Genomic DNA, 13,664 nt, shown 5'->3' on the forward strand with positions numbered 1-13,664 from the left:
ATTTCCCGGGTTGATTTTGATAAATTGTAGCAGTAACGTTGGTATTATTCGGAGTTTTCGATATTTGATAAAAAATAGTACTAAATAGTACTAAATGATAGTGGTTTGTGTTAATTTGTTGTGGATGAAGCATAGTTTAAATAAAAATGACATTTACTTTACATGCACTATATTTTAGTGTTTAAAAGTTTACACATTTTCTTATAACCAAAAAAACCCATTTCCAAATCTAGTATTATATTAAACTTTTTAAAATTTGAATTATCTAATTCATTCTTGTTTTTTTAAGTATAAACAACTTCTAACATTATGTTGGAATTTTATTAGGTACTTGCTAAACAATATTATGAAGCCCAATTTAATCATGAAGCCCATCTAAAAAGTCTCCCTACGAGACAAGTTTTCCAACAACTTTCTTATTGGATTCAGACAACACAACCGAGCAAATAGAAAGAGTAATCGACACAATCTTCTCAACCTCTCAAAATTGAAACCGATTGCCCATTTGCAAATCTGATGCTCTATCATTGCTTTTCCAACCGAGGGTTCTACTCAATTCCTGGACTACTTACACAATACTTGAAGATCTGTTTCTGGGTATTAGAGATTGAGGAAGAATTCAATATCTCCGATTGAAATTAGGCATTTCGATTAAGTGTCCAAAGCTGTATTATCGTTCATACTATTCAGTCATACACAACGTATCTTCATGGTTGAGAGAAGGTAAATTTTTATTTTCAATTGCGATAACTATTAGATAGATTAGGAACTTTTTTCATATCAAGTCAACTTTGAATCGTGGTATAAACACAGTTCCATTTTTAATTTCCTGTCATTTTTAATTGTGTCCGTTTATAGTTGCGTTTTGAGTCATCTTGCTTACAAATTACGATTTGAACTGAAAGCCATATAAAAATCTTTGCTAAAATGACTCTAGTAGGTTGTTCTGCAACTTTAAACCCAAGCTCATGAATGCGTGTAAGTGTATATTTGATTTGAGAGACTTACAGCTGATTAATTTTGCATTACTTTGGTTTTCATAAGACAATAACAAATAATCATAAGCTATATATGCCAAGATAAGTTTTAATGTCTACTCTGTAGTAAACCTGAAATGGGTATATTGTATAATTTATATAGTTTTCTGTGGAGTTTATTATTAATTCCCTTATAATTGTTTCGATTTTAGGTAACTACATGAGCTTTGTTGCCATTAACAGTATAACTAAAGGAAGGAACGATTTTAGCAAATCTTTTCATCGTCTGGAAACATGAGGTTAGTTCCCTCTGATAAGCTAAAATCAGTTTATTAGCTTTGGAGAAACTTACTATTACTAAATTATAGAGAAAAGCCATAAATATCAAATACATTATTGAATTTTGAGAAGCAGGAAAATAAAAAGTGAAATGAGAATGGCTAAAACACATTGTGCCTAAAAAATTATCCTTCGAGAAACCCTCTTGCCAAACATGCTTCCTTGTATGAATCATAGAGCACACCATTGTAGGACCTCAAATCTTGGTCAGAAGTTGGACCCTTAAGAAACCTGAAAAGGAGGTTGAGGCTTGTTGCACAATCTAACTTGCTAGAAACATAGGAAACCCTACGGATCTTGCTTGTTCTCAGTCTGGGCTTCCACACTTTCTCTTTAGGTTGCCAAGTATAATACTCTGGAATTTCTTCAAACGTAAGATCTCTGCCTTGAGGGCTGTGTTTGTTTAGATCAAACCAACAAAGCAGTAATGGATGTTGAAAGTCTTTCATTGTTTGACCATAAGCCATTACCACTGAAAGATTGTTTCTTACTAAGCTTTATTGGTAGTAGCCGTCGCTTTTAGGTTTCTGTATTATGAGCACAAATGTGTTTTAGTTTTTATAGAGGAGATTGTAATTAGGGTTACTATAATTATTTTCATTGACTGTTGTGATACGATACTAATGAGTTGTTATTGTTAAGATATTGGAATATGCTAAATATATATCTTATTTGAATATATATATACCATAAAATCTCGAATATGGGAGGTTTTATATGTCCCTTTATATGCTATTGAAATGATAACAGTAAATCTGTATTAAGTTAGTATAACACGTTAAACTTTGGTATGTTAATAATTTTGGTATGTTAAAGTCCTTATCAATGAATGTCGTTAAAAACTTTATTGTAGAATGCTAGTAGCAAGGTTTGTGAAAAATAGAACGAAATTGGTTGTCAAAAACAGAAATCTTGAAAATAAAGAGATAGTAGCAACTTAAAAGAAAGTAACATCGCCTTTTCTTCCCTCAAATGATCTGCTTCTCGTTTCCTGCAAATAATAAAACAGTTTCAGTAATTCTCTAAATATATAACCTGAGACGACAGATTTAAAAACATATACTCTCTATAAATAAAGCTGGAAATAGTGATGAAGTACCAGTAGTTCTCTTCTTCCTCCTCTTAAACTTTGTTTCCTTCCAAGTTTTGAAAAACTTCTTTGAAGACAACATTCATTGTTTGCCTTTGAGTAACTCCTTCTTTGTCAACAATTAGCACTTTTAAGCCACTCTTAGAAGTCACTCTAGACAAAGCCACATACACTTGTCCATGTGAGAACACTGGCCTTGGCAAATAAAGTCCTACTTCCTTCAATGACTGTCCTTGACTCTTATTGATCGTCATTGCAAAAGCAAGTGCTAAAGGAAACTGTCTTCGACGCATCTTGAACGGAAGCTTTGTATCAGATGGTTTTATCAAAATCTTTGGAATCAAAACCAAATCACCACTTCTATCTCATGTGATCACCTTAGCTTCTAAAACATGATATGCCATTTGTGTAATCTGCAGCCTTGTTCCATTACACAGCCCACCTTTAGGGTCAAGATTTCTTAACAACATAACCGGAGCCCCTATCTTTAGACGTAAGCTATGGTTGGGTAATCCAGACACCTTGATTGTATTCAAGAAATCCGGTGTGAAAACAGGATTGTCAGATGAGTCGGAATCTAGGGGATCTATGTTGTCAATACTTAGATAAATCTTCTCCTCCCCTGAATGCACAAACTTCATAGAGCATGGAATACAAGTTAACCATTACGATTCTTAAAGCTATTAGTCAATACGAACAATAATCTAATTATGCTACACGTTTGTGATATATAATTATTTGGAAAGTATTAACCTGTTAGTTTCTCCAGCATGCTTTGATTGATTGTATTAACATCTTCGTTGGTCGGTGCTAGAATAGCTCTTTCTTGGAAAAACTTTGTTATGTTCTTGTCTGCCAGAAGTGAAATATCACCGTATACCTCTCTCGTAATAGCTTCAATAGGATCAGCCACATCTGTAATCAAAAGCTCTTGGGGAATATCAATAAGAGCTTCACCATCATTAGGTTCTGCTATTTTACCATCGCCAACATCCAGAATCCATTTTGAAAAAGCATCAATCTCTCTAGCCTCTGTAGGACTCAGCGAGTTGTTTAGTATGCGCATATTCTTTGTCAACTTTAATACTTTGCAGTGTTCCCAAAGATAAGAGGCATTTAAGGATGACATAACAATTTCTGCTCTCCCTGCACCGTTGATAACTGGTAGGATTTGTCTAAAATCTCCTCCAAAAACAACCACCTTACCACCAAAAGGCTTGTTCTCAAAATTTCCAAGACAATCATTCAAACTCCTATCCAAGTTTTCAAAACAATATTTACTCATCATGGGAGCTTCATCCCATATTATCAAAGAAACTTCCTTGATAAAATTGGATAGATCACCATTAGGAGTGATAGTGCATGATGTAGAATCGTCTGGAACTATAGGGATGGCAAACCTAGAATGTGCCGTCCTACCGCCAGGCAGCAACAGAGAAGCTATCCCACTGGATGCAGTGTTTAGTACAATCATTCCTCTATATCTAATAGCAGCAGATAAAGTCTTCCAAATAAAGGTCTTGCCAGTGCCACCAAATCCATATACAAAGAAAACTCCCCCTTTGTCATTCAACACAGCTTCCATTATCTCGTCAAAAACCATTCTCTGTTCAACAGTTAGCATCTGTATCCACACGTCATGTTTTGCCTTATGTTCATCACGGTCATATCTCATCTCTTCCACAATCAAGCGATTAGAGTTGTCAATGCTTTCTCTGGTTGGCTGTGGCATTTTTTCTATGCTTGCAAGTGTTCCACCATTCATCAACATTATATTCTCTATTTCAATGAGAGTATAATTTCTTCTATCAGCATCTGTCAAGATTAAATCTGCAAAAAACCAAAAAAAAAAAACCAAGGTTTATTAAAATCTTATATATGTGCAAACGTATAATATACTATTTAAAATTGTCAAAGTAATAACCTGGATTGTTGTACTCATTCCTCTTCTTTTCTTGAATATCTTCTGATAGTAGTAACCATGTTTGTTCCCAAACATGTTCTGGCCGTGATAGTGAATTCGACAAAATCATGTTTGCAAACAGATTTCGTAATTGGTCAGCAAAACACCATTGAGTAGCATCCACAAGGCTGTCTACATAAATCTGATCATCGTCCAAAATTCCCCTAACATGACATGCTTCTTTGTATGTACTGTAAACTACACCTTCATATGTCTTTATGGCATCAAAAGATATAGGTCCTCTGACCAAGTTTAGCAATATACGCATATAATACTCTGCTTCCATTCTCTGTGGTACATAATTAATCCTTCCTAGAGAGAATCCTCTCTGCCTCTTTTTAAACTGCTTATTCCTCCCATCCCAAATATAATGAGCCGGAATCTGAGCGTATAAGTACTGTCTAGCTTCTTCATCATGACTATTCAAATATAGCCAAGCTGTAAACTGCGAATCTTCATTCTCTGTTTTCTCCAATACTTCATATATGTTAGCATCCTTTTTGAAGTAACACGGTTTCTTACCTTCAACATGAAAGGAAAGTTTTTGTACCGGTGTTGTTCTATATTGGATTGGGAACTTGAATATCCTCCAGATTGCTTCTGATGCTGATACATACCTATATTTGTAAGAATAAATAAACGTTTATAGAATTAGAGAACATGCTTGCCAACGTTTGTTAATATATATGTTTTACAAAGTATAGAAAACAGACTAACCTGCAGTCAAAGTAGTCTTTTATCTCATTTTTTGGCTTTCCTTGGAAGTGGAATTTACCCCTTTCTCTCCACCAGTACTGTCGCTTTTGTTAGTTGGCTCAACTATGAAAGCAACACGGTCTGGCCCCTTGTTGATATACTTGAATAAATATTTTATTGATCCAGTTTGGTTGCACCATTCTACGTTTATGTGAGCTCTGTAGCGTAGACACAATTTCTCGTTATAAGGGACAACATAGTGATTGTCGCATTTAAATCCACCTTTCTCAATGTAGTTCTCTGAACGTCTTCTTCGATATACAGGATAGCCATCTTTCCCTACTTTAGTGATCTCAGAATAGGACTTTGGGTAGAGTTTTGAACACTTACCCTCTACCATACATGGTGAATTGGTATTAGTTGCACCACAAGGACCATGTATCATAGAATCTTTTATGATTTCATATAGCTCTGGCTTGGTTTCTTTATCCGGTATCTCAGCACATATAATCTTGTTTATTTCATCAGCTGTGGGCAATTTACTTCTCTGAGCCATGAATAACATAATATGAGCGTGTGGTAGACCACGTTTTTGAAACTCCACGGTGTACATAGCTGGAAAGTAAAACATTTATGTTAGTAATAGCTTGCAATCTAGAACATTATGTAAGAAGATATATGTAAATTTTAGACATACCAGCATTAGTTTTACCAAGAAGCTTCCTGTCAGTCAAATCCAACATTAATGAATCAAGCTTGATCTTGAAAATGCGACATATAATGTCTGGTCTGTCACACGCATTAAGTCCTCTGGCTTTTACAAATCTAGTTATCTCTGGCCACTTAGGATTACATGTAAATGTAATGAAAAGATCAGGAAATCCATAATGTTTGCAAACTGCCATAGCATCGTAGTAGCTTTGAACCATATACCGAGGACCACCAGTGAACGAAGATGGTATTGAGACTGGAGTCCCTTGCTGACTCATATTTGTATCACCAGATTGAGCTGCTTCTTTCACATCGCTATAATTCTGACATCTAAACTTTGACTGGTTTATCTTGATATATCTTAGCCGGTTCGTTTCTATTGCTGTATAACCATCAACTAAATACTGTTGAAACAACCTCCTAGATAAGAGTAGGGTATCAGACTCAGCTAACCTTTCCTGTATACGAAATGCAAACCACTGTCTCATGCTAATACATTTTGTCTTCCTAGTTTGGGTTTTGGTAGTGTATCTTTTTTGGATTCCTGGTCGAAAACCGTCTTCACCATAGACATGAATGAAAGGATACTGCAAGGAAAAATAAGAAGGATGTATCTCACTTATTCTCTGTAAGCTTCCAGTTGTTCGCTCTTGAATGATGATATCACGTTCTGGCATAGATTTGACAAAATCTCCTGGGATTAATGCAGCAATCTCACCAGATGTAGGATTTGTGTAGTTTCTGCCATCCAAACCAACACGATCATTAACAATCCTCATATGAAAAGTTTTATCTCCAGAAGTTTGAAATCTATCTCTAGCTGCTCTGAAATGTTTAACATAGGGATTAGCATCATCTAGCATCTTGATCAAGTTCCCAATGATTTCTGGTAGAAGATTTTTTTTGGTTGATTGTTGTCGTTGAACCCTTGCCTTTACTGAAAATAGCAAATAACAAAAATTTAAACATTTAAACATACGCCTCAAAAAGAATAGTATGCACGTCGCTAACACAGCATATAACTAACCTCATAACCGTACTCCTGTTGGCTATTCATTTTCTGTATCAACAATATAAAGCTGTGAAAATTTGGCATAATCATTATCTTTAGGCTTCAAGCTACCAATTAGATGGAAATTGTTTCCTTGTAACTGAAACATATTTGGACCTTTCCCACTGAGCACGCATTTCTCAACTCTACCACCCAAATAAGTCATAGCAAAAACCATACAATAACCACGAAGATTATCTTGGAAATGCCTACTTAATTTATCAGTACCCGTTAACAGTTTCCTCAAATATTCTGGTGCTTTTTTAAAGAGAGGAAGTTTCACTGTGCCTTGCAAACAACACAATGAGAAATGTGGTTTTCTTGTGTTCCTCCTCTTGTTTAGCCTTTCATCATACCACATCATTGCACAATATTCACAATTATAGTCGGGATCACCATGATCTAGATAACCTGTTAGACAAAGGATAATGTTTTCTGAAAATTACTCATATTAATACATTTGGTAATAAAAATCCGAATCTATAACTAATACCTGTTACTGCCATTTTCCTTTGAATTTTCTTTGTTTTGGGATGATTGCTGTTTGGTTTCTTTTGATTAGTAGAACCTTCTGACTTGTCAAATACATGTATATCCTCAATTGAATCTATCCCAGGGTTTTCATCATCACTGCTTGGTAAGAAATAAACTTGCTCGCTGTCATATTCATTTTCATCTAAAAATTTGGATTTTAAAGAGTGAGTACTTGATTAACTCACCAAAACAACAAAACTGGATTGCTATAATAAGTGAATGATTGACTGACCTTCAGAAGATTGTGTCCATAAACTATCATCAAATTCATTTTCCAAATTTCTTGGTTGAGGCATTGAATCTTGTGTTTTCTCAAGACTGTGATTAGTTGTAGATCTACCAGTGAGATATGCTGAATGATCATCTTCATCTGTAATAGATCAATTGTAAGCTGTTGGTTGAAACTACAATGATGTTAATATTAAACGCTTAGTAACTTATAAATAGAATAATGCATTTCTTACATGTAGAATTCAATGATGTAAACATGATAAGACTTTTTTGCTGCTCGAAAATTCTTCTACTCTTAAGTCTATTCCTTGACCCTTCAATAATTTTTGCTGATGCATCCATTGCCATAGTGTGACTTATTGTTGTTCCTTATTGGGCGAAATCTCTACCGTTTGCTGTATGTATTTGATTTGTCAAATTAGTGTCAATCCATATAATGAGCATGAAGTTTAACATTGGTCTACTAAACTCACCAGTTCGTTTTTCTGCTGTATTTGCAGAAGGGAGATGTTGCTTATGAGGAGTTTTATATGTCTCAGCTGATATTCCTTCTAAGTTGGTAAGGTCTCTGAAAATCCTACTAAATACTCCATTGAGAGTCTGGACAGATGAACCATTAGTAGATTGCTGTATGTTGTATGCTCCATCTGTAGTGTTTGCTGTATGTATTTGATTTGTCAAAATAGTGTCAATCCATATAATGAGCATGAAGTTTAACATCTGTTTACTAAACTCACCAGTTCGTTTTTCTGCTGTATTTGCAGAAGGGAGATGTTGCTTTTGAGGAGTTTTATATGTCTCAGCTGATATTCCTTGTAAGTTGGTAAGGTCTCTGAAAACCCTACTAAATACTCCATTGAGAGGCTGGACAGATGAACCATTAGTAGATTGCTTCTGAGTAATGCTGCTTTGTTGTGTATTAGTAGTATTCAACTTGTGCCTCTTAGGTTTCACCACACTGTGTGGATTTTCATCTGATTCTTCGTCTCTCTCTCTCATTTTCCTCCTCTATAAAACTTATTGTAATCTTAGGGGGTGTTATTAGTTGTTTAAGTTAAATTCAACTCCATTAGATTTTAAATTCATAAGACTTTCAAAATCTGGGTTCATTGAGACTGATTTATTATTCATTCTTTAGATCAGTGGAAGTGTATTTACACTCACACATGATATCTTTTGGTTTTGAACAATAGAATTGATTTCTATAACAAATGATTTTACAATTTTCAATGAAATTATACCAAACTTTTACCATCACGTATTTTTTTCCCATTTCAAATTTCTGTATTGAAGTCTTAACATATCTTTTAAAGATGAAATTTTTTTTTTTTTGTTAAAGTGATCAAATGAATCATACAACAACTGTTAAAACAATATACACATTAACTAGGGATAAAAAAAAAGACTGGGAAAAAAATGATAAAGAGAGATACATATGTGTTGGGTCATGGGTGAATGAGTTTGCAAATATTGATAACATACGTGTATTACGTTAAATGAAACTTTTATTAATTTATTAGATTGTCAAATCTCATATTAGAAGGTTGGTTTTGGGATTGACATAATTTACACATGAAATCAGTTTCAGATTCACTCAAAGCTTTTCAAATGAAATCATTTGTGAAAATCCACCAACTTGAATAACATAAGACTTTAGTTAATAATTGTAAGTATAAGAACCAATAACACTAGATTTTAAACTCTTTTAATGAAGATTTTGCAAATATAAGAACCAATAACACTAGATTTTAAACTCTTTTAATGAAGATTTTGCAAATATAAGAACCAATAACACTTGATTTGAGTAAAATATTTAAAATCATTGATTAAATAACATTAGACATGGGTTAGAGTTAGACTCTATTAAAATCCATTATCCAATAACACCCACTTAGTATTTTGAATCTCCCTTTAGATGGTGTCTAGAAAAGTATACACGTAATAAAAATAAGCTATTAGGATCCCTAAATTTCTGTAAACCACTCCTAACCATATGTGAATCTTGAAAGATCATAATAAACTTTTTAATTTATAATTCGATGTTTTGGTAATGAAATAACTTATTACCTTTCAACTCAGTCTTTAAATATCTTAAGTAGGCCGGTATATTCAATATATCAATATTATGTATTAATAATGGTTGAAATTCTAAAATGTCATAAAATTGTAATTTTTCCCATTTCACAGGTACATGCCAATTCAGCTCCATTCTTGTATGCAGGTGGTCACGACTTGGCTCAAAGATCAGTTAAATAAAAATGAGGTACTTTTTAAAATGAAGATGCAAAAAATTAAAACAAATTTGTAATATAGACCTGTTAATTCGTTGAATAAACTTCAAAGGACCGTGTATTACAATTGTAAATATTTAGAATACTGCAAGTGTACACAGCTAATATTTTTAATATTCAAATTATGTACTAGTAATGGGTTTTCTTGAAATGTCTTCATTTAAACAGACTCTTTTCTTTTAACAGGTGAAATGGATCATCTATATTCTTATATGGATTCAGTTGGACTTTGTTGTAGATCTGTGAAGAGTTGATGAGGTACTTGCTAAATTGAGAATGCATACTTGATTACATATTAATCCTGCTCTTGTTTTCAGTGGACATAAATAAAACCATGAAAGGAATTTTATTAAAAACACGCATAAAACTGTAATGGATCTTAAACGATCAACTAAACTTGAAAACCCCATGAATTGAGAGTCTATCATGGTTATTAAACTTAAAAAACAGAAACATACTCTTAAAACTTTCATAGCAGGAACTTAAATTCACCCTTCATGGCTAGTGCAAATACAGAAAAGACCTTTAGCCACTTTTTTCCACTTCCAAATCAGCTCCATTCTTAACGTCTTCTATCACTGCTTTCATGTTACCAATACATAACTTCTTTGAAGATGATGACTCATCAGGAACATCCAAAGACACCTCATCCTTACGTTTAGAGCATGGAGTTTTGCAAGTCTCCTCTGTTTGAATACTATCGTCAGTGTTTGATATCATAAAGGTCTCGTGAGAGTATGAAAATAGGTAGAAAACATGTCAGGAAACGCATATAAGATAGTAGGGTTATAATATCAAATCCAAGCATAATGTTCTTGCACCACATGATTAATAGCTTACTTGGTCACCACTGACGATAGTAGCTAGATCATCGACCTCATTAGAAAGCTGAGTGTTGGTCAAGTCATTGTCTTCCAGTCCAACAAAAGCATAGGCCACTTTGTATGTATCATTTCCAGCTCTGATATTTTCCTTCCCAATGCTGACAGTAAATTGAAATGTTTTGCCAACCAAACTCTGTATTGCTTGTGGTAACTTTGATGGATCCTGGATCTGTCCGAATATATATTTGAATTACCATTACCACAGTAAAACAAACGGATGTACTTAAATTTTATTAAACTTTAAAATGGATCAATAACTAATGTTAGTACCTCTTCGAGCTGGCCATTCAAAAGTTCCATTGGAGTTTTGTGGGTCAGCAATTTTCCTTCATTCTGAAACAGACAAACCTTGGTCTGGCCAGTAGAGTCCATTACATGGAGAATTATTTTATATCTGTATTATAAACATAACATGTAAGGTTCTAGAAAATGTGTTCGAAAATAGTATCAGGGTGATTTATCATACCTTGGTTCAATCCTGTTATGATTCTCTTTACATCCACTACACCAGAACAAAGGAGGCTTATTATGCTCATTCACAGAATTCTCAACTTTGGGTACCTTGAAGCATGTTGTAGCATATTTGAGACATGTAAAGTAATACCAAGCGAAGTCACGATCTATGGCATAGACAGTACACATCATTTTAAACTTGCCTTCCTGTAATATATAATTTTATAAGTCATTAATATTAAATCGATGTCCATGCTATAAATAAGATATATATATATATATATATATATAGATTACCTCATTGAAATCTAGCAGTTCAACAATGGTACATGGTGGGAAACGGTTGTACATCACCTCCCTTCTCACTGTCTGGTCAGGCACACCACTCTTGATTGTCAGAGCTAATCCATCATTAGGTAACCTATAAGTCATAAAATATTTGAATTAGTATACTGACTATAGCACATACATACTTATGAATTTCATACTTTATGAATAAACGATTTGAATTTATATCAAACATACACTTACTGGTTGACAAAATCAATAGCCTCTACACAAACTGGATCAAATTCAAGCAGAGATGCGTCAAAGGCGTTTGAAACTGATCTTTCACCTAAATCAAGCCGAAAGGTATGTTTATACTACTATCAATGCAAGTGTTCATTCGGCAACATATGAAAGATTTTATGTTAGTTTGAATAATACCTTTAAATGAATTTACTTTGGCAAAACGCAGAAGACATGTCACCTGATGGTCATCACAATTTTGGCAAGCTGTGATTACTCTTTTAGCAAATGACCCCCATAGAGTAACTGGCAGGCGTGCATCACTACAGAATTCAGAAAATTTGTAAGTAAATATTACATCACTCTCAATGATGAGTTAACATATAATACACAAACATTCATACCGTGTGTTTCTCAATTCAAACTCCAGTTTCTTTTTTGTCTTGTTTTCAACTTCATGTGTTTTCATTTGTCCAATGTTCACCACTTGGCCAATGACATCTGTTAACTCATTGAAAATTTTGTACAAATAAGAGATTATATCTGACATATATGACAATAAATAAATTTGACAGTTATTGTAAGAACTAACCGATTAGAATGTTTTCATCCAGAGAAGGATCCTGCTGAACAGTTTAAAACTCAACCAAATTCAAGAACATATCTGGTGATAGTGAAGCACATGGGACAATCGTAGAATTGTTCATAAGGCACATCCGATAGGGATGTTTGGTTGCCCTGAATCTTCCCATTGCCTTACTCAATGTGAAGTTCTCAATGATTTTCCACTCCCCAGGTACTATTGACCTCTGAAACTTGCTGATCTGCTGTTTTTTGACAGTAGCATGGATTTGAGTTTCCTGTTATAACGTAAATAGCAAACAATTAATATGAAGAAGTATTGATGGATTTGTGAAAATACAAACTATGGTAAATCCTTACTGCTGAATCAGTTAAGATCATTTCTAAAGTCTCTCCACCGTATTGAGTATACTGCTTCCAAGAATGAATGATCTTCACTTGGATTCTCCATGTGGTTTTGAATGGCTTAATGGATGATAAATCGGTGAATGAAGGAATGTTTGCCATTGTGGTTTGTGAATGCAAGGTGTAGGAGTGCGATTTTGTTTATATATAACTGTGGGGAGTAGGGTAGTATTAAGGTTTAGAATCGTGTGATTAATATGGCATATTCGATAATGATAGCTACATATCTTTTAGTATCTTCTGCTTAGCAACTTTCTTAAAATTTGAATGTTCGAATTTGGATATTGATATTATTTGTTGCTAAAGTTGGTTTTGAGGAAGATTTGGTAATGTTAATAACACGCAAATATAGGAAGTAAATTATTCGTCTGTTCATTTTGGCCTCTTTTAAAAAGATCAGACTTCATAGTTTTTCTTTTCTAACACGTATTCCAAAAATACTTCTGCTAACCTCATTGGGCCTGGAATTATTAAGTAATAGCCAGAAATTATAACTGGCCCAACGTTGGATCATAAATGTTTTCCTTTACTAATGATTCGGATTAATAACCCGATTAGATGGAATTTAAGTTGTTAGCTACGTAATACCCGTTTGTAGAAATCGCGTTGTAATTGCAAAATTAAACCAACCCGGAACTGATTAAGTTACTAGATTAACCTTAATGACAATGAAGGGTGAAGGTTAGGATTATGTCTTTTTGGTAATTTTGTTTTTTTTTTTTTTGAAAGAAAAGTGTACTCCTCTTTTACTATATAGGGGATAGAAAATATATCATAGCATTTAGTTTTCCTAAACGCTATTACAAACTTTTAATAAGTTATTAATAGCACAACTACACAAAACGATGTACTTCAATGCTATAAAAAACCAATATTCCTGTAGTGTGGATTTCAGAACGTCAATGTTGAAGGAATGAAGATTCATTGCAGTTGATCTAACAATGTTT

The 13,664-nt window shown here is 33.8% G+C and overlaps 1 protein-coding gene and 1 pseudogene across 1 annotated transcript; both read right to left on the bottom strand.

Annotated features, from left to right (window-relative positions):
• Nucleotides 1–2,438: 2,438 nt before the first annotated feature.
• Nucleotides 2,439–7,188, bottom strand: LOC17888158 (annotated as a pseudogene).
• Nucleotides 7,189–10,408: 3,220 nt separating this feature from the next.
• Nucleotides 10,409–12,819, bottom strand: LOC17889083. Its single transcript, XM_023784550.1, has 11 exons — nucleotides 12,673–12,819; nucleotides 12,486–12,590; nucleotides 12,323–12,353; nucleotides 12,135–12,231; nucleotides 11,929–12,053; nucleotides 11,752–11,836; nucleotides 11,518–11,641; nucleotides 11,234–11,427; nucleotides 11,038–11,161; nucleotides 10,724–10,936; nucleotides 10,409–10,609 (listed from the first exon to the last, which is right to left on the bottom strand). Exons 1-11 carry the CDS (start codon nucleotides 12,817–12,819, stop codon nucleotides 10,409–10,411), a joined length of 1,446 nt encoding a protein of 481 aa, XP_023640318.1.
• Between the last annotated feature and the right edge of the window lie 845 nt (nucleotides 12,820–13,664).

This window comes from Capsella rubella, unplaced genomic scaffold, assembly GCF_000375325.1.
Source record: "Capsella rubella cultivar Monte Gargano unplaced genomic scaffold, Caprub1_0 scaffold_4, whole genome shotgun sequence".
Classification (NCBI taxonomy): domain Eukaryota; kingdom Viridiplantae; phylum Streptophyta; class Magnoliopsida; order Brassicales; family Brassicaceae; genus Capsella; species Capsella rubella.